Source organism: Haliotis asinina, chromosome 11, assembly GCF_037392515.1.
Source record: "Haliotis asinina isolate JCU_RB_2024 chromosome 11, JCU_Hal_asi_v2, whole genome shotgun sequence".
In the NCBI taxonomy this organism is placed as follows: Eukaryota; Metazoa; Mollusca; class Gastropoda; order Lepetellida; family Haliotidae; genus Haliotis; species Haliotis asinina.
The window spans coordinates 48,964,677-48,987,461 of record NC_090290.1 but is presented as its reverse complement, the minus strand read 5'-3'; the positions used below and the strand labels follow the sequence as shown (position 1 = coordinate 48,987,461).

Below are 22,785 nucleotides of genomic sequence, written 5' to 3'. Positions count from 1 at the left end.
CGACCTAGAAGTACACATGTCGCAGTATATAAATTGCACTGAGCAACGCTCGAATCACCGGAGTTTCTGGTACATGTGATTATTTTTAAAGACTGTCGTCATTTAGTGAAGAGCGAGTAGTGGAAGAAGAGAGTAGTAGGTGGGAACACTTCACGTCCTATGCATTTGAGATGCAGAGACAGTCAAACATGTATCTGCAGTTCATTATTTAACAGAGCTACGGTGTCGCAAATGCCATATACAGTGGAAACTATCTAAGCCGGCACTCACCCGGACTGAAGAAATAGACCGGTTTAGACAACTTGCCGGATTGGACAGATGCCGGCTTTGACAATGCGAGTTTGGTATGCGACTGTAAACTTTAAGGTTTTTAGATGGGCATTTATAATGCGCTAAATTCCATTCACTAGGTGAATGCTAATAGCACTAGCAATCAAAGCACAGCACATTATTACCCCCGATAACCCAAGATGACGTTGGAAGGTTAATAGACGTTTTTCTGGCGGGGCAAAAGAGGCAATTGTGAACAAACTCACTTGTCTGATTTGAGACCACATATGTTATATATACTCATGGAAGAATTTAAGGGAACGCATGAAATAGTTGTGAATTTGAATCTTTGAGTCAGTAAGAGAAACGTTCATACAGATGAATAGGCTTATGTCAAGTGATGAAAACCAATATATGGTGTGTCCCCCATGTCTCTGGAGAACTGCTTGGCATCGTCGTGGCATGCTGCGAATGACTGTACGGGTGGTACCAATGGGAATTCTACGCCATTCTTCCTGGAGAGCCACGAAACGTTCATCAAAATTGTTGGGTTGAACAGGCCTCTCCCGAACATTGCGCCTAAGAACATCCCAAAGATGTTCGATGGGGTTATAGTCAGGACTTTTAGCCAGCCATTGGAACACCCGGACACCTGCAGCCGTCAGTCTGTCCCGACAAACATGAGCGATGTGAGGGCGGGCATTGTCATGCTGGAAGTCGAACATTTGACCTGCTGTACGCGCAAAGGGGATCACACTCGGGTTCAAGATCTCGTCACTATATCGTACACCTGTTATCCTGCCATCAACACGCACAAGATCTGTTTAGTGGTTAAAGGGAAACCCGCCCCACACTAAAACAGAGCCTTCCATAACGATCATGCTGTTTGATGGTGCAGGCACTGCGACGTTCCCCAACGTGTCGCGAATTCGAATTCGACCGTCATTATGGTCTAGTGTGTACCTGCTCTCATCACTACACAGGGTGTTTTTCCATTGACGTACGGTTCTTCCTCCATGGTTCCGTGCCCACTGCAGTCTCAAGCGCTTGTGTTGCTCAGTCATGTTGATTCCAACCAATGGACGGCGGCTTTTTAGACCAGTCGATTTAGGACGATTACGCACTGTACGTGTAGAAATTCTGACGTTTGTTCTTCGCCTGAATTCCGTATTGATTTTGGAGGAGGATTCAAACCTGTCTCACAGAGCAATAAAACGTAGGGTCCGGTCATCTCGTGGGGAGGTTTTCTTTTTCCGTCCCCGACCACGCCTCATAGTCGCTCTATAGAGATTCGAAAGTCTGGATATCACGCTAGCAGACTTGTGAAAAGTTGTTGCAACCTGTCGTAATGAGCTTCTACCATTAACCATGATGCCAATTGCCTCCCATTTCTGTGCCAGAGTTAAGTACTGTCTCACCATGTTAACAATGTTTTTAACCGTTGTGTTTGACAGTGCACATACATATAACGTGTAAATCTAAGTGCATGTAACTTCAGGAGCATGTAGTGCACGTGCATGGAAAGCATTATGGTGAGTTTGAGGAACTGCTCTTCACGAAAACGCTAATACACGGCTCTGAAGTTAGTAAACAGAAATTTTGAATTGCCTTAAGAAACATGCGTTCCCTTAAATTTTTCCATGAGTATATATTTCGTTGTGGGGCAGGAACAAAGTCATAAAAATTCTCAGGGGTCATGCTGCCAAACACGGTCACCCATACGTATGTTTTACTGGGTACGACATAGTCATTTAAGTACCTCTGACAAGCTGTCTCTGGGATCGGGTCCGTGACTGATGACGCAATACTGACAACCCTTGCAAAGCTTCCCCTGGTACCAGAAGAAGCTCCAAGCTGTGCGGGTACAGTTGGGGCGAGGTGGTGGGGGACAAGGAAGCCGAGGACACTTCACATCCTGTTACGCATGTTTATTCAGACGTTCACTATAAGTCTTTGGAAAGCATAACTGCACCTGTAATGTCTCAGAGTGTGGGGTGCACTGTCTAGTGTATGCATATTTGCCGAATAAAAGCAGCAAGTCTTCCACGTTGTTGGCATATACTTCATCCTAAATATCAGGTGCCTCTGTGGTGTAGTTATTCTATAGCTAAATAAATAGATAAAACAAGTCTGGACCATGCACACTGGTGATTATAGAAAACAGTCCTATCATACTGGGATGTCTTTTAGAGACAATCAGCTATTTTCTGGGGGCGCAGTCTTTACCTGATTGCCATAGTTAATCATTTTGTTAAGTGTGATATGTCATGAAATCATTGTTCAAATTTAACTCCAGGAGCTTGTGAACCATGCCGCACGTAATGGCGTACTCCTGTCCAGGTCAAGAATTGGTTTCACTTGAACAGTTTGAGTGACAGGCCGCAGTTATGAAGCTGTCATATGGTATCAGAAAGAGACAAAGATGCGAATCTTCACCAATCCAAATATGTAATTGCCTTCAAATGCAATCCCCATAAGGCCGCAGTTATTGTATTTCGGGATGAAACAGTGAGGGGTGGGATTATAGTTGAGGACAAGCAATTAATGTTCTGTAATACAGGGGCTTCATTATTTGGTTCGATTCATACATTCCTGTAGATTATCTGAGTGAGTGTTTAGTTTTACGTCGCTCTAAGAAACATTCCTGCTATATAGGTTCGATCTGTAAATAATCGAGTCTGGACCAGAAGCTCTAATGCTCAACAGCATGAACATCGATCTGCGAAGCTGGGTACCGTTGTCTGCGAGCCTGACCACCCGATCCCGATTGGTCCCTCTTACAAGCATTGTCGCTTTTTGTGGCAAGCATGGGTATCCTGAAGACCTATTCTATCCTCAGTTTCACGTGTCTGTAGATTGTCCGGATTTCTATGTTCATCGGCTGATTTACTGAAGCGAGCAACGTTTTCTTCAAAGAGGCATCATTCTATTGCCCTAAAGCGCTTTTCAACGTAATGTTTTAACCAAGGGTTATGTTCGACAGAATATGATACAAAGTGCTCGCACCATTGAAACTTAAGCACAGCTTCCACACTACTGAATGTTATTTTAACTATTTAACAAGTATTAAGAAAAATACCTTGAGGTCTTTCTTAAGAATCACGTGGTACGTTACCTCAAAAGGAACTCACCTCATCGGCACTCATATTTGTGCTGGTGGCGTTGACACAGTACTGACATCCCTTGCAGAGTTTCCCGTGGTACCAAAAATGACTCCATACCTTGTGGGTGCAGTTGCCAGGAAACGGACAAGGAAGATGCGGACATTTCACATCCTGAACATCCTGCAATGTAGCCTGAGATAGTTTTTTCGGATAAGGAAATTTGTTTGGTTATTTGTGATATAATGATAGGCTTATCAGTTTACGACCCTTCCTCCCGTTTGAAAATGACAAGACCATATAGAAGATTTTAATATTGTGTTGACGGAACAAGTGGTTCTGAGGGTTCGAATCTTCCGACTACTTGACCACTCGGCATCCCCACCCCCATCCCCACCCCGACTTTACTACACACACGTTCAACTGGATCCTCCCATGGTCGTAGTGTTGTTTTCTCCATCGGCAATATCTAAATTCTTATCGCAATGATAGCAGTTAATATGAAACCATTACTTCAGAAAATGATCAACTTCCCATCGACACTGTTTCCTTTGGGCGATACAATGAAACTGAATGGATCATTGAAGTCAGTGATGGCATGAAGTGTCCCGAAAGGGCAAACAGGTCTTGTCCATGTTACTCAATCATTGTAAGAATCTGAAATAATCATTCCCTTCAGAAAACCCGAGCTGGCATCAACTTGTGTCTCATTTGTAGAATCAATCAATCAGTGCACATCTACATAATGCCTAAAAGTTAATGGAGACATGCTCCAAACATTTTGCATGTGAGAGTGAAGGCATGAGTGGGTGAAACATGCTCTATAGGGATTAAACTTTCTCAGTAAATTCTAGCAATCTTTATTGTGTTGAATCACATCCTGGATTCGAACCGAGGCACCTAATTTTTATTGTGTTGAATCACATCCTGGATTAGAATCGAGGCACCTAATCGTCAGCATACAAAATCAGCTGTCTAACCCAATCAGCCATTGAGACAATATAACTTCAAATGTAGCATAATTATTATGTTATATTTGATCACTTTCATAATGCCATTAAGCATTCATCGTGAGTGAGTTCAGGTTGACGGCGGTTATGTCAGTATTCCATTCATATCACGGTGTTTCAGCATAATGTGAGAAAGAATGTCAGAACTGATGCAGGTCTCAGCCGTGTACCACCGTTGAATACTTTACATTAAACTAGAATAAGAAATTTTAGATTGACACCTTTTCTGCTGTAGTTTCTTCATTCGCCAGGCCCTCTGAAAATTCAGAAATGAACAATTTCAAAGTTATGCTCGTTGTTATTATCAAGTCAAATCACAAAGAAAGGAAAAAATAAAAATACATTTGACACTAAACAAAGACGAAGAATGACGATAATTGTATCACTTCTTCATTATGAGAAAATCAACCTTTCGACATAGATTCTATTGTCGTTGTCAAAAGACTCGTCAAAGAAATAGCCGAAGGTGATTACGAAATCAGAATTATCACTTTTTGTCTTTAATCGGATGGGTCAAGGGTTCTAATTTCCATGACACGGCTGTTTTTGTATCGCAGTCGTGGTTTAGTGTTCATGCTATCGATCACTGGATTATCTCTGCCACGTGTCGTTATTTAGAGACCGCTGTGAAATCGTTGAATTATTGGTGAGAATGGCGTTAAACATGGACTCAACTAAAGACGGTTCAATGTTAGATGTAGATTTCGGTAACGAAGTAAACGGTATTGTGTATGTCGTTTTCCTACTCAGAAAAGGGAAAAATCAATTCATTTGCAATCGGAATGATCGAGGATTTTCTTTATCAAGCAGTTTAGATTTAATCACGAACATGTCGGTTTTGGGCTCTGTCATCAGCGATCACTATCTTATATTCAGTGAACTATGGTTCACCCGAAGACACCGGTTCTGGTGAATTGCCAGTATTAATTCCGCACAATGATCTTTGTTTCATGCCGCATTCAACACCATTGCTGTCATTTTGTACGGCTGACCGTAAATAATTGAGGCTAGACAATAGAGTGGTTGACATCATGAGCATCAAGATAGCGAGAGAGTAAGTAAGTAAGTGAAGCTTTCTTCAATAATGGCTTAAGCTTTTAGCAATATTCCACGAATATCACAGTGGGGAAGACCAGAAATGGGCTTCACAAATTGTACCCATGTGGGGAATCGAACCCGTGTCTTCGGCGTGAAGAGGGGAGGCTTTGACCACTAGGCTACTCCACCGTCACTCATTACGACAGGGATACGACCACATTACTGAACATATACATTCCACCACCTTAAGAAGAGCATAGGTTAATCAGATCAAATTTTAATCGGGATCAACTCCATGTCACGAATATTGGCTATATGTATATAGTTATGTCAGTGTTAAATATAACTGTGTATAAAATAATTGTCTGTAAAAACGACTGTCCGGAATAACAGGAGTTTGAACTGATGTGGTTACATAGCAGTGAAACGTCGCGTCGCAGTAGAAGGTGAAGGAATGGACAAGGCAGGTCATGTCGTCGCTGGCGCTGACCTGCACACAGGTGTAGCCTCTCTTGATAAGAACACAAGTGATAGACATATGGTAAACTCCTGAAGAAAAGACATGCATCTGAAGTCGACATCTTTCCAATAATGTTTTGGACATAACCCATATCTGTTTGTTCTGAAGATTACTGAATCAGTATGTTTGGTTTGACAATACCTACCTGTGTGGTGAGCAGTTAACGAAAAGAAGATTACGGCCACCAAAACGCTATGGGACAACATCGTTGTCGGTGATAAAGTTAAATGACCTATTTGACGTGTTTAGCCAAGGGCAGATTACTCGTGTGTGTTTACTACATGATCCTGTAGGTAAATATTTGTTCGACGCTGTTACAAGGGATCATATTAAAGGAGTACGAACGAATGAACGTAACGATTGATAACCCTGACGAACTTACGGCTGCGTCGACGAAAAGTCTTGGTCCTTATCTGTCTCACAGTCCCTGAACCGCATTATTTTCCCTTCCGCCCAGCTGTGCCTGCTATGATGAAGCCCAACATGAAGCAAATCAATAGTCTGTTTGCGATGAATTTTATTTTAAACAAAAAATGTGAAAAAAAATGAAGAGAAATAAAGACTGCGAATCCTCATAATTTTAACTTGCCCTTTGAAATTCTCAGAATTTTATTCAATTTAAGGTAAAAGTTGATCCAAAAACGATCATAGATTCAAATCGTTATTATTGGTTTGTATTACAAGGGGGTAAGGCAGCAGTTGGAACAGTGAAACAAATGCATGTGCGGCACGTGGTGAGGCCAAGCCTACTTGTTCACGGTGTTTCATTTAATGTGCACGTCCTCTTGTAATACAAACAAATAACGCAATGTTAAATTATGATCGTTTGTTAAACAACTTTTATCCTATGCTGAATAATATTCTGAAACTTAAATGTTCAGTTGGCAAGGACGAATTATGAGGATTCCTAGTCTTAATTTCACTTTATTCGATTTACTTTTTTTGTTTAAAGTGAAATTCATCGGTAAATTTTCAATGCAAACAGACTATAAACTTCCAAATCCCTGAGAGTCCTGTATAATTTAACATGAGTTGTTAACATTTAGAGTGAGTAGGGCTTTAAGCCGCTTTTAAGCAATATTCCAACAATATCATGGCAGGGACATCCGAAGTAGGCTTCACATATTGCACCCATGTGAGAAATCTTTGGCGTGATGAACTAACGCTTTAACCAGTCGGCTATCAAATTGAAAAGGAGTCCAAGGTGAGAGCATGTGGAAATGTAAGCTTTGAAGAAACGACTGGGCGGAAGAGAAAATAATGTGGTTCAGGGACTATGAGACTGTTTACCCATGTGGGGGATTGAACCCAGGTCGTCGGCGTGATGAGGCAACGCTTTAAACACTAAGCTAGCCTACGGCTCCCAACTTTTAGACACTAAGCTGCAACCTAGCTTGGTCCATGCGTATCCCTTCAGTCGCCAGTTTTCGCCTGTGTCGAACCTTGGATAATTCGAAGTATACACGTAGCAACCTTCTACTTCTAAACAGTGGTGTTTATGAGTATGTGAGCAAGTGTGGGATATTTGAACATCACATTTGAAGACTGCATTGAGAAGACTTTCAGGAATATCACAGGCAGCGCTTTTCATATGTTTCTTCTTTCAGAATAGTATATCGTGATATGCAAATCTCCCTGTGTAGAACTCGCATATGTCGAATTCCCGTTTTCTCGCACTCGCATTCCACTTCCTGAGAGAACTACCCATATACATGTAGTTTCCTCACGACGGAAGACCCCGCCTGTTGCATGCCTATATGTTTCATCATATTAACGCGAAGCTGTGTTGAATTCGTGGTTGTCATCGACTCATTTAGTTCTCCAAAGTATTACACAAAAATAATTTAGTTACCATGTTTCGTTTCCGGAAATTTATTTTGATCTCTTAAACTTCAGAAAACTAACTCTTAAATGTTCAGTTGGCAAGGACGAATTATGAGGATTCCTAGTCTTAATTTCACTTTATTCGATTTACTTTTTTGTTTAAAAAGAAATTCATCGGTAAATTTTCAATGCAAACAGACTGTAAACTTCCAAATCCCTGAGAGTCCTGTATAATTTAACATGAGTTGTTAACATTTAGAGTGAGTAGGGGTTTACGCCACTTTTAAGCAATATTCCAACAATATCATGGCGAAAAACAAAATCTGCAATAAATGCATCACAAACTTCAGGAAACAAACATGCAAGAAACTTTTAGTGTTTTTGAGTCCGCATAACTCAAGCATTTATATTAAAGTGCGAGAAAACATTCTACCCTACAAAATGATTAAGAAATGAGGTTGTCCTTAACCCATCCCACCCCATCCGAACACCTCCACGACCCTCGAAATATTATACCACAATGTGTTGTGATGACTAACATCTCGTTAACCACATTGCCACATATATGAAATTTTAGATATGACTTTGCTAATGGTTCCTTAGAAATGAAATGGAAATGGCCGACTACTCTTGACCGATCCTCGTATTGGCATGTTTCACACAGTTTGTGAGAGTTGCCCAATATTTTCATTTACTGAGTTTCCTGGTGAACATTTGATAACTGTTTTTTTTTCTGAAATATCGAAATGTGGTCAACTTTCAACACCCCGACTGTGTGTTATATTAAAAGCAGAACAACGACGCTGCGAGCTACAACTTCCGGGAAGATCCGTGGTTAGTTTCCAACTACCTATGCATATCATAAGATAAGATCCGGCTTAAAACTGAGGCGAGTAAGGGGATCGGGTGGTCAGGTTCGCTGCCTTGGTTGACACGTCATCGTATCCCAATTGCGTAAATGGATGCAACGATCACTGCGTTGTCTGGTCTAGACTCGATTATCTACTCTTCTTAAAAAGCAGGGTTTGGATTGCAACTGACTAGAACCGCATATCCAATTCGGTTTCATTTCTCATTTCGCCAACCGATCTAACAATCTTGAAAGAAAATATGTATCCTAATTTAAAGGTTGGTCTTGTGATAATGATATGCGTTTATGGTATTTGCTTTAAAGGAATCATGTCCCAAGGGAACGTGCATGGAGAGCATTATGGTGAGTTTGAGGAACTGCTCTTCACGAAAACGCTAATACACGGCTCTGAAGTTAGTAAACAGAAATTTTGAATTGCCTTAAGAAACATGCGTTCCCTTAAATTTTTCCATGAGTATATATTTCGTTGTGGGGCAGGAACAAAGTCATAAAAATTCTCAGGGGTCATGCTGCCAAACACGGTCACCCATACGTATGTTTTACTGGGTACGACATAGTCATTTAAGTACCTCTGACAAGCTGTCTCTGGGATCGGGTCCGTGACTGATGACGCAATACTGACAACCCTTGCAAAGCTTCCCCTGGTACCAGAAGAAGCTCCAAGCTGTGCGGGTACAGTTGGGGCGAGGTGGTGGGGGACAAGGAAGCCGAGGACACTTCACATCCTGTTACGCATGTTTATTCAGACGTTCACTATAAGTCTTTGGAAAGCATAACTGCACCTGTAATGTCTCAGAGTGTGGGGTGCACTGTCTAGTGTATGCATATTTGCCGAATAAAAGCAGCAAGTCTTCCACGTTGTTGGCATATACTTCATCCTAAATATCAGGTGCCTCTGTGGTGTAGTTATTCTATAGCTAAATAAATAGATAAAACAAGTCTGGACCATGCACACTGGTGATTATAGAAAACAGTCCTATCATACTGGGATGTCTTTTAGAGACAATCAGCTATTTTCTGGGGGCGCAGTCTTTACCTGATTGCCATAGTTAATCATTTTGTTAAGTGTGATATGTCATGAAATCATTGTTCAAATTTAACTCCATGAGCTTGTGAACCATGCCGCACGTAATGGCGTACTCCTGTCCAGGTCAAGAATTGGTTTCACTTGAACAGTTTGAGTGACAGGCCGCAGTTATGAAGCTGTCATATGGTATCAGAAAGAGACAAAGATGCGAATCTTCACCAATCCAAATATGTAATTGCCTTCAAATGCAATCCCCATAAGGCCGCAGTTATTGTATTTCGGGATGAAACAGTGAGGGGTGGGATTATAGTTGAGGACAAGCAATTAATGTTCTGTAATACAGGGGCTTCATTATTTGGTTCGATTCATACATTCCTGTAGATTATCTGAGTGAGTGTTTAGTTTTACGTCGCTCTAAGAAACATTCCTGCTATATAGGTTCGATCTGTAAATAATCGAGTCTGGACCAGAAGCTCTAATGCTCAACAGCATGAACATCGATCTGCGAAGCTGGGTACCGTTGTCTGCGAGCCTGACCACCCGATCCCGATTGGTCCCTCTTACAAGCATTGTCGCTTTTTGTGGCAAGCATGGGTATCCTGAAGACCTATTCTATCCTCAGTTTCACGTGTCTGTAGATTGTCCGGATTTCTATGTTCATCGGCTGATCTACTGAAGCGAGCAACGTTTTCTTCAAAGAGGCATCATTCTATTGCCCTAAAGCGCTTTTCAACGTAATGTTTTAACCAAGGGTTATGTTCGACAGAATATGATACAAAGTGCTCGCACCATTGAAACTTAAGCACAGCTTCCACACTACTGAATGTTATTTTAACTATTTAACAAGTATTAAGAAAAATACCTTGAGGTCTTTCTTAAGAATCACGTGGTACGTTACCTCAAAAGGAACTCACCTCATCGGCACTCATATTTGTGCTGGTGGCGTTGACACAGTACTGACATCCCTTGCAGAGTTTCCCGTGGTACCAAAAATGACTCCATACCTTGTGGGTGCAGTTGCCAGGAAACGGACAAGGAAGATGCGGACATTTCACATCCTGAACATCCTGCAATGTAGCCTGAGATAGTTTTTTCGGATAAGGAAATTTGTTTGGTTATTTGTGATATAATGATAGGCTTATCAGTTTACGACCCTTCCTCCCGTTTGAAAATGACAAGACCATATAGAAGATTTTAATATTGTGTTGACGGAACAAGTGGTTCTGAGGGTTCGAATCTTCCGACTACTTGACCACTCGGCATCCCCACCCCCATCCCCACCCCGACTTTACTACACACACGTTCAACTGGATCCTCCCATGGTCGTAGTGTTGTTTTCTCCATCGGCAATATCTAAATTCTTATCGCAATGATAGCAGTTAATATGAAACCATTACTTCAGAAAATGATCAACTTCCCATCGACACTGTTTCCTTTGGGCGATACAATGAAACTGAATGGATCATTGAAGTCAGTGATGGCATGAAGTGTCCCGAAAGGGCAAACAGGTCTTGTCCATGTTACTCAATCATTGTAAGAATCTGAAATAATCATTCCCTTCAGAAAACCCGAGCTGGCATCAACTTGTGTCTCATTTGTAGAATCAATCAATCAGTGCACATCTACATAATGCCTAAAAGTTAATGGAGACATGCTCCAAACATTTTGCATGTGAGAGTGAAGGCATGAGTGGGTGAAACATGCTCTATAGGGATTAAACTTTCTCAGTAAATTCTAGCAATCTTTATTGTGTTGAATCACATCCTGGATTCGAACCGAGGCACCTAATTTTTATTGTGTTGAATCACATCCTGGATTAGAATCGAGGCACCTAATCGTCAGCATACAAAATCAGCTGTTTAACCCAATCAGCCATTGAGACAATATAACTTCAAATGTAGCATAATTATTATGTTATATTTGATCACTTTCATAATGCCATTAAGCATTCATCGTGAGTGAGTTCAGGTTGACGGCGGTTATGTCAGTATTCCATTCATATCACGGTGTTTCAGCATAATGTGAGAAAGAATGTCAGAACTGATGCAGGTCTCAGCCGTGTACCACCGTTGAATACTTTACATTAAACTAGAATAAGAAATTTTAGATTGACACCTTTTCTGCTGTAGTTTCTTCATTCGCCAGGCCCTCTGAAAATTCAGAAATGAACAATTTCAAAGTTATGCTCGTTGTTATTATCAAGTCAAATCACAAAGAAAGGAAAAAATAAAAATACATTTGACACTAAACAAAGACGAAGAATGACGATAATTGTATCACTTCTTCATTATGAGAAAATCAACCTTTCGACATAGATTCTATTGTCGTTGTCAAAAGACTCGTCAAAGAAATAGCCGAAGGTGATTACGAAATCAGAATTATCACTTTTTGTCTTTAATCGGATGGGTCAAGGGTTCTAATTTCCATGACACGGCTGTTTTTGTATCGCAGTCGTGGTTTAGTGTTCATGCTATCGATCACTGGATTATCTCTGCCACGTGTCGTTATTTAGAGACCGCTGTGAAATCGTTGAATTATTGGTGAGAATGGCGTTAAACATGGACTCAACTAAAGACGGTTCAATGTTAGATGTAGATTTCGGTAACGAAGTAAACGGTATTGTGTATGTCGTTTTCCTACTCAGAAAAGGGAAAAATCAATTCATTTGCAATCGGAATGATCGAGGATTTTCTTTATCAAGCAGTTTAGATTTAATCACGAACATGTCGGTTTTGGGCTCTGTCATCAGCGATCACTATCTTATATTCAGTGAACTATGGTTCACCCGAAGACACCGGTTCTGGTGAATTGCCAGTATTAATTCCGCACAATGATCTTTGTTTCATGCCGCATTCAACACCATTGCTGTCATTTTGTACGGCTGACCGTAAATAATTGAGGCTAGACAATAGAGTGGTTGACATCATGTGCATCAAGATAGCGAGAGAGTAAGTAAGTAAGTGAAGCTTTCTTCAATAATGGCTTAAGCTTTTAGCAATATTCCACGAATATCACAGTGGGGAAGACCAGAAATGGGCTTCACAAATTGTACCCATGTGGGGAATCGAACCCGTGTCTTCGGCGTGAAGAGGGGAGGCTTTGACCACTAGGCTACTCCACCGTCACTCATTACGACAGGGATACGACCACATTACTGAACATATACATTCCACCACCTTAAGAAGAGCATAGGTTAATCAGATCAAATTTTAATCGGGATCAACTCCATGTCACGAATATTGGCTATATGTATATAGTTATGTCAGTGTTAAATATAACTGTGTATAAAATAATTGTCTGTAAAAACGACTGTCCGGAATAACAGGAGTTTGAACTGATGTGGTTACATAGCAGTGAAACGTCGCGTCGCAGTAGAAGGTGAAGGAATGGACAAGGCAGGTCATGTCGTCGCTGGCGCTGACCTGCACACAGGTGTAGCCTCTCTTGATAAGAACACAAGTGATAGACATATGGTAAACTCCTGAAGAAAAGACATGCATCTGAAGTCGACATCTTTCCAATAATGTTTTGGACATAACCCATATCTGTTTGTTCTGAAGATTACTGAATCAGTATGTTTGGTTTGACAATACCTACCTGTGTGGTGAGCAGTTAACGAAAAGAAGATTACGGCCACCAAAACGCTATGGGACAACATCGTTGTCGGTGATAAAGTTAAATGACCTATTTGACGTGTTTAGCCAAGGGCAGATTACTCGTGTGTGTTTACTACATGATCCTGTAGGTAAATATTTGTTCGACGCTGTTACAAGGGATCATATTAAAGGAGTACGAACGAATGAACGTAACGATTGATAACCCTGACGAACTTACGGCTGCGTCGACGAAAAGTCTTGGTCCTTATCTGTCTCACAGTCCCTGAACCGCATTATTTTCCCTTCCGCCCAGCTGTGCCTGCTATGATGAAGCCCAACATGAAGCAAATCAATAGTCTGTTTGCGATGAATTTTATTTTAAACAAAAAATGTGAAAAAAAATGAAGAGAAATAAAGACTGCGAATCCTCATAATTTTAACTTGCCCTTTGAAATTCTCAGAATTTTATTCAATTTAAGGTAAAAGTTGATCCAAAAACGATCATAGATTCAAATCGTTATTATTGGTTTGTATTACAAGGGGGTAAGGCAGCAGTTGGAACAGTGAAACAAATGCATGTGCGGCACGTGGTGAGGCCAAGCCTACTTGTTCACGGTGTTTCATTTAATGTGCACGTCCTCTTGTAATACAAACAAATAACGCAATGTTAAATTATGATCGTTTGTTAAACAACTTTTATCCTATGCTGAATAATATTCTGAAACTTAAATGTTCAGTTGGCAAGGACGAATTATGAGGATTCCTAGTCTTAATTTCACTTTATTCGATTTACTTTTTTTGTTTAAAGTGAAATTCATCGGTAAATTTTCAATGCAAACAGACTATAAACTTCCAAATCCCTGAGAGTCCTGTATAATTTAACATGAGTTGTTAACATTTAGAGTGAGTAGGGCTTTAAGCCGCTTTTAAGCAATATTCCAACAATATCATGGCAGGGACATCCGAAGTAGGCTTCACATATTGCACCCATGTGAGAAATCTTTGGCGTGATGAACTAACGCTTTAACCAGTCGGCTATCAAATTGAAAAGGAGTCCAAGGTGAGAGCATGTGGAAATGTAAGCTTTGAAGAAACGACTGGGCGGAAGAGAAAATAATGTGGTTCAGGGACTATGAGACTGTTTACCCATGTGGGGGATTGAACCCAGGTCGTCGGCGTGATGAGGCAACGCTTTAAACACTAAGCTAGCCTACGGCTCCCAACTTTTAGACACTAAGCTGCAACCTAGCTTGGTCCATGCGTATCCCTTCAGTCGCCAGTTTTCGCCTGTGTCGAACCTTGGATAATTCGAAGTATACACGTAGCAACCTTCTACTTCTAAACAGTGGTGTTTATGAGTATGTGAGCAAGTGTGGGATATTTGAACATCACATTTGAAGACTGCATTGAGAAGACTTTCAGGAATATCACAGGCAGCGCTTTTCATATGTTTCTTCTTTCAGAATAGTATATCGTGATATGCAAATCTCCCTGTGTAGAACTCGCATATGTCGAATTCCCGTTTTCTCGCACTCGCATTCCACTTCCTGAGAGAACTACCCATATACATGTAGTTTCCTCACGACGGAAGACCCCGCCTGTTGCATGCCTATATGTTTCATCATATTAACGCGAAGCTGTGTTGAATCCGTGGTTGTCATCGACTCATTTAGTTCTCCAAAGTATTACACAAAAATAATTTAGTTACCATGTTTCGTTTCCGGAAATTTATTTTGATCTCTTAAACTTCAGAAAACTAACTCTTAAATGTTCAGTTGGCAAGGACGAATTATGAGGATTCCTAGTCTTAATTTCACTTTATTCGATTTACTTTTTTGTTTAAAAAGAAATTCATCGGTAAATTTTCAATGCAAACAGACTGTAAACTTCCAAATCCCTGAGAGTCCTGTATAATTTAACATGAGTTGTTAACATTTAGAGTGAGTAGGGGTTTACGCCACTTTTAAGCAATATTCCAACAATATCATGGCGAAAAACAAAATCTGCAATAAATGCATCACAAACTTCAGGAAACAAACATGCAAGAAACTTTTAGTGTTTTTGAGTCCGCATAACTCAAGCATTTATATTAAAGTGCGAGAAAACATTCTACCCTACAAAATGATTAAGAAATGAGGTTGTCCTTAACCCATCCCACCCCATCCGAACACCTCCACGACCCTCGAAATATTATACCACAATGTGTTGTGATGACTAACATCTCGTTAACCACATTGCCACATATATGAAATTTTAGATATGACTTTGCTAATGGTTCCTTAGAAATGAAATGGAAATGGCCGACTACTCTTGACCGATCCTCGTATTGGCATGTTTCACACAGTTTGTGAGAGTTGCCCAATATTTTCATTTACTGAGTTTCCTGGTGAACATTTGATAACTGTTTTTTTTTCTGAAATATCGAAATGTGGTCAACTTTCAACACCCCGACTGTATGTTATATTAAAAGCAGAACAACGACGCTGCGAGCTACAACTTCCGGGAAGATCCGTGGTTAGTTTCCAACTACCTATGCATATCATAAGATAAGATCCGGCTTAAAACTGAGGCGAGTAAGGGGATCGGGTGGTCAGGTTCGCTGCTTTGGTTGACACGTCATCGTATCCCAATTGCGTAAATGGATGCAACGATCACTGCGTTGTCTGGTCTAGACTCGATTATCTACTCTTCTTAAGAAGCAGGGTTTGGATTGCAACTGACTAGAACCGCATATCCAATTCGGTTTCATTTTTCATTTCGCCAACCGATCTAACAATCTTGAAAGAAAATATGTATCCTAATTTAAAGGTTGGTCTTGTGATAATGATATGCGTTTATGGTATTTGCTTTAAAGGAATCATGTCCCAAGGGAATGGTTTCTATGTCTGATGTCTGACTATTATGACTCGGATATTTAGGTAGTGTTAAATTAGGTATCTCTCTGCCCTCTGAATTTGCACCGTGAATATAATATTATATTTCAAACTGAATAGATTGCTGGGCTGATTTTGGAACAGTGTGACTGGTTCGTTGTTTAATACAACACCCTGCAACATTCCAGCTATATAACTGAAAACAACTGACGATAAATAATCAAGATCGGACCAGACAATCTATTGATCAACTGCCTGAACATCGATCTACGTAACTGTGATATGATGACATGTGCCAACCAAAATCAGCGACCCTAACCATCCGATCCCGTTAGTCGCCTCTGACCACAAACAAGGGCTACTGAAGACCAATTGTAACCCGGATCTTTCCATAATGTCTCCTGAGAACGGGTAACAAAGTCGGCAACAGCTTTTATGTATAGTATATGTGTAATATCGTTGTTATCTGTAAATCTTTGAGACCTATTGATCTAACAGTGAAAATAGATATGTTCATGATTGTTCAGAACAGAGCTGTTCACTGTCAGTTGATCCACGAGGCCTAATTTACCAGGAGGTGTTCAGATACTGTGGTTCATGTAACACATATATGTCATATGTAGGGTTGTAATTTGTTGGTAAAATGCATATGCTAGCACTTTTGTTGCTTTGAGTCGGGAAGCCGCAGTGGCTAAGAGGGCTAGACGGCCGACTTTGTGTGCTGGCATTTAGGTGCCAGAGTCTGAGTCTAAGAGTGGGTTGGGATGCCAAATGGGACTCAACCCAACAAAAATTTTGAGTCTGTACATTACTGAGAAAGTGCGATCCCAGATATACTATGTTTTACTTTTGACCACTTTCTAAATGTTTTTGACTATTATGTTGTTACTAGGCGATCGAGGAAAGTGAGATGTCCAGTTTTGTATTATTCTTCATATGATCTGCTGGTTGTGAATCACGTTGTCTTCTACATATTTCGGAATATTCATTAATACCCGTATTTAAGTAATTCAACACATTCCACATAAAATGACGTTAAACTAAAGGAATACGATTCAGCTCTCAAGTCACAATAAATGCCAAAATGTCACAATACATCGAAACATGATAGAATTAATTTGCGGATTATTATCACTCGGTATTTGAAGAGCGACCAACACTCCTGGACTCGGATAGCCACCTTTGTGCATGTTTAGCATTTAGATGCATTTGAATACACCATGAACCAGTTTGGTAAAATATCTCGAAAGTAATTACCAGTCATCTGATGTGATAGTAATATTGACATGTAGCCAAAGAAAGTGTTTGAAAGGTGACCTGTGCAAATTGGCACTGTGGAACAGAATGCCAGTTTAATTAAACCGATTTATATGTTGTTAATCTTGCACATGACTCTGTCTTTTACTACAGGCACATTACACTTGATCATTGAACAAGATGCCTACAATGATCTTTGGAGTTATTCAGTCAGCAGGATGTTTATTTACAGTAGTATCTGAGAACTTCACAGGCACATGCCTACAGCGCTATTAATGCCAGTGAGCGAAAGTAATCCCATTAGAAGTGAAGTTGGCGAGGTCGAGAAACTCAACCAGTAGTAGTGACGTGGGCTTTGTCAGCAGCTTAGTCTTTAGCAAACAATGAGAGGCGACTAACGGGATCAGGTGGTCTGACTCGCTGACTTGCTTGACTCATCGTTTCCAGTTGTGTAAATCGATGCTCATGCTGTTGATCACTCACCCATTAACATGTCATATTTTCGGATGCTTTGGTGTACTAGGAGCAAGGATACAATCGTTTCGATGAATAGAAACTTAACCTATTTCCCCAAATAGTAAGGTCGGTCTTTTCACGAGTGCTGTAGCTTACGTATAAGTGGTTCTGACAAAAATGTCCTTTCTCTTTATATAAACTATCAAACAGATACATAAGCCTATGTCACGCGAGGAACGAACTCGCGTAGATCGGCGTCAGAATTCGTCTAACTCTGTCAAGCGAGTTTGTACTTATCTGAGTAACCATGACACTTGGAGTTTTGCCTTTTTATGCCGGACTTCTTTATGCCATATTCTAGCTGTATGACAGTTGCGAGTGAATAGCCAATTCGTTAACGATTAACTTAACTTAGAACCGGTCGAAAGTAGTGGTTCCGTTAAACAAAGCCACATTTACTTATTTTATCCCCTTTTTATCACACATATGGGGTAGAATTGGTCTTCAGCAGCCCGTGCTGAAAGAACTAACGGGATGGGGTGGCCAGGGTCGTTGACAAATGTCAGTGCATCTCATTTGTGTAGGTCTGTGCTATTGATCACCGGTTGCTCTGGTACGGACTGGATTATTAACAGATTGTTGCCATATTGCTAAATGCTGCGTTAAACAACACGCAAACCTACTCAGCCCCCAGCCCCTACTCATGAATATTCCACAGCATACTTTTCCACACTACCTTCATATACTTGCCAAAACGATTTTCTACCTCTAAATGTCAAAATGTAAATCAATATATTAATACAACACCATGTGGATGTCACAAACCGGTGAATCACACAGTTTGGGATCTGACCATTTTCTGGACCCAATTGCTTCCGCACAATTTATCCTCTCAGAAGCATTCACACCGCGGTGGTACAAGTTTGACGCTGAATGCCCTGGAAACGGCGATGTTTAATAGTCCACTTGCGAGGTGCCCACATGTTGGGAAGGCTAAAACATATCCGTGAATGCGTCTCTCACTGAATTACTGAATATTAGACTAGGACATTAAAGTGACTTTTAGCTTAGAAAGAAAACTTAAGCATTACCAATACCCAAAAAGAATCAAAACTGGAACCTCTTAGAAAGTCGGTTTGCACAGTATTTCACATATACCATGGGCTTCGTGTATTTCCTCTCTCCAACCTCATGTAACAAAACCCGTGAACTGATGAAGGAGTAAGTATATACATGAAGTTCACGTCCATAACAACCTTGTCTTCTGGCAGCAATCAATTTAGCTATGACAAAGTTAATGTACATGAAAACTTAGTCAAACACGATCTAGATCTTGTCATTAATGAACGTTTACAATTTTGCATCATGAAAATGATATCCTTATGTACTCTTCAGTCATATGTATACATAGTACCAAAAGACTCTATAAATGTATGTAATTACCGGGTTCCCTATCCAAAAAACGTTCGTAGTGCTTGGACATTCGTAAGACAGGTCGTAACGTTATGATTACTTTGCATGTCATTCGTGAGCCTATGGTAAACTGTAGAGTTATGACAGGTCGCAATGTTACCGACGCTGGGCAATAAATACATATTCTGCGACCAAATGAGACGTATAATTCAAGCGTTGGTCCTAGAAGCCTCGGATGACACATTTACGTCCTGACATGTTATGGTTAAATTTCATCATCATTCATGATGTCGATCAAGCGCCTTTACTTCCGAAAGACTTTTTGTATGCATAAGATGTAGAAGTTAATTCCTCGGTTTTTATGAGTCTGCAGGGTAAGAGCTGTGTTATCACATCAGGGCATACACGTCTACAACGGCGGAAATTTAAGATAAAGAACGTTGAGATAAAATCACAGCGGGAGATGATGAACAGAAAAATATCGAACGCCTAAACCCCACGGACACAGGGTAATATTCTAAATCGACGTTGATCAGCAGTTCATACTATAATATGGTATCATTAAGTTCATGGGTGAGTGAGTGAGTTTAGTTTTACTCCACGTCTAGAAAATAAAGCATTATCAAGGCGGGGGACACTAACAATGGCGTTTACACATTGTACCTATGTGGGGAATAGAACCTGGGCCCTCGGCGTGGCGAACAAACTCTTTAACCACTAGGCTACCCAACCGCCTCAGTTTCATTGTGCATATATATAGCTGTACGTGTACGTGTTTATAATAGTGGATATAGCGTCTGTCCTGTGACACTGGGATTCGATTCCAAAGGTCTGGTCCGCAAAACATGGTACGTGTTGTTACCCTGCCTGAAGCTCGACATGAAGGGAATAAATTAAGGATTGTATACTGTCTTTTAGAGAGGCAGTTTGTCACTTGTTTTCTGATATTGTTAATCAGCTAAGTGATGTTCGTGCTGTCAATCACTAGATCTGGAGAGTTACTGAAGTTACAGACCGCCGTCATGGAATATAGATAAATGTAGCGTTAAACAACCAACCATCCATCCATCCATGCATCCATCCATCCATCAACGGAGGGAGATGGTGTAAAATTGGTGGATAAAGTGTTTACTCGTCACGGCGACGACTAGAGCGCCACCCTCCACGTGTGAACGTGGTAATCCTGGATTACAGCTCAAAGCGGCGTGAAACCATATTCATTTATTCACCAACTCATTCTTTGTGAATCCTTTACTATCAAAGAGTGAATGATTTTACACCGCTTTAAGCAACATCCCAACGGGAGACACCAGAAATAACGTTTCACAAATTATGTCCAAATGTGGAACTGAACCGGGTCTTCAGCTTGACGAACAAACGCCTTAACAACTATGATATCTCAACGCCACTTAATATCAAAGAGTGTACAAAACGTTTTCCAGAAATGTTGTGTTTACAGGAAAAAGTGCATTGGCTGGACGAACTACAGATCATCGTTGAAACAGATTTATTTGTGTTTGCCATAACTGAACTGAACAACGCGTGAATGTAAGAACTTTCACACGTTGGATAAGGTGGCTGTTAGAGATCACATGTTTGACTGTGTTAATGTCTTCGGGAACAGACAGGCACAAGGATTACTTTGTCAATTTTCGAACTCGTATGAGATCGTGAGATGAAGTCAGTCTGTCAATTTCAATGTACTTCTCTAATTTGACCAGACTTTTTAGCAAATGAAAGACGAAGGGGCGGAAGAACTTTAACTTTATGGTGTGGACAAAATTGAAAAAAATGGACTTGCTGTAATGTTGTAATAGGTAAAACTCTATTCCCGATCGCCTGCAATAACTGTGTGGCATAAAATCACTATAACTCTCTCCGGATTTCATATTAGCTATATTAGCTAAAAGGAAAACAGTGGCTCACTTACTTTCGGCTGTCATTGACTGTGGCGTATCTCCGTGTCGTATAAAACAAACTGGATGTTTCTGTACCAGCGATGCTAAAAAAGTCAAGTCATTGACAGGAATTCAAACTGATTACTCCCGGAGTTGTTTTTGGGAGTATTTTTCTCCGCGGATGTCTGAACCCTGCAGCAACTCTTCCCGTCTCCTGGATTGCCTCATCAAACTCGCTCAGCTGAGAATTGCATCTTATTCCCACCATGATTGCTTTCTGTGTCGTTACAAGCTGAATTCAGATTTGGCATTGGGTGTAACTCCTTTGGAAAGGGATAATAACAATCACCATTCGAGCACATAGATTTCACTGAACAGTCGTTAAATTTGGCACATATACGTTATTGGCTTGAATGCAGTCGTGCAGTCCTATATTGTATTTCTTTACTGACCTGTGACGGATCCCCGGAAGACTCCGGCTGGAGTTCGTCTTCAGCAGTCTTTGATTGTGGTAAGAAGCCACTAACAGGATCAGAGATGAACAAGTTTGCTGACTTAGCTCACGCATATCAATGTATCTCTGAAAATTAATCTCTCTCTTAGTATTTTTTCCTGTTCAAAATCTTTTGGATTCTCAGTAGCGTTGACAAATGTAATGCTGCCTTACGATGTAATGTTGCCTTAAGCTTGTTACAGTTGCTCTTTAGGTCCTGAAGGGGCTAGTACTTCGTATCGTATGCCAGGGGGTTGTTTACAGTTGTTGATGGAGTCTACAGTTAGGAGGGGTTTGCAGTACGTCACAAATATTTAAGAACTGCCTTATGACGTGGCTTAGCATGTCATAGCGCTAAGAGGATTTCAGAAAATGTCTCCCTGTATTGTAGATCAATCCTCATGATATCAACCACTTATTGTAAAAATGCAAAAATATGGAGTGCGGCGGTAAAGGCACCATTTCACACCCCATTTATCTGAAAATACATAATTCTTTTCACTCAATAATACAACCTATCAAACCCCCAGGAAGATTCCATACAATCTGTTGTTTAAAAAAAAGTGACACTTTCTAGATTACAATAGTAAATTAAAGAGATTGAATGAAATCATGCAACGTTGCATTAAATCGACTTTACCGGCCTGAGGCTATTTATGACAATAGTAATAAATTCATATTAATACACTCTATTTACGCTAGAGTTTTACAACTGAAATTATCAGTAATATGGTGAGAGAAGTGTGGACTTACAAATGTCAATTGTGTCAGAGCTTTTATTGGCACATGGGGGAGAGTTTCAAACCACATGTACCGAGTACGAGAGAGATCGGTATCCAAAGGATTTAAGTTTGTAGGATGGGATGAAGTGTAGATTTCATGTGTTTGAGCTCAAGTTGTGTGCGGGGACATACGGTTGTAGAAGTTCAGACAAGTAGGAGGGAGCCAAATCATTGAGGCACTTGTATGTCAGAGAAAGGATCTCAAAGTCAATTTTGTCCCAAATCGGTAGCCAATGCAATTCTGTCAACACGGGTCTTAGTCTTTGTACCAATGAGAACTGGTTCTGTTTTTTTGTGGCATCTGTAGGAAGTTATTTAGAGAGTGCGTATGCCCACCAAATCTATAATATAGGCCA

General features: G+C 40.5%; 1 protein-coding gene across 1 annotated transcript in view; it reads right to left on the bottom strand.

The window, feature by feature from the left end:
* LOC137255496 (uncharacterized) overlaps nt 1–22,785 on the bottom strand; it is a 97,065-nt gene that overhangs the window by 12,047 nt on the left and 62,233 nt on the right. Inside the window, exons 3-7 of the mRNA XM_067792932.1 lie at nt 13,259–13,345; nt 11,777–11,811; nt 10,576–10,728; nt 9,204–9,359; nt 3,402–3,545 (exon numbers count right to left, since the gene is read on the bottom strand). Coding sequence (XP_067649033.1) covers nt 3,402–3,545; nt 9,204–9,359; nt 10,576–10,728; nt 11,777–11,811; nt 13,259–13,345 — 575 coding nt within the window. The remainder of the gene's footprint in view (nt 1–3,401; nt 3,546–9,203; nt 9,360–10,575; nt 10,729–11,776; nt 11,812–13,258; nt 13,346–22,785) is intronic.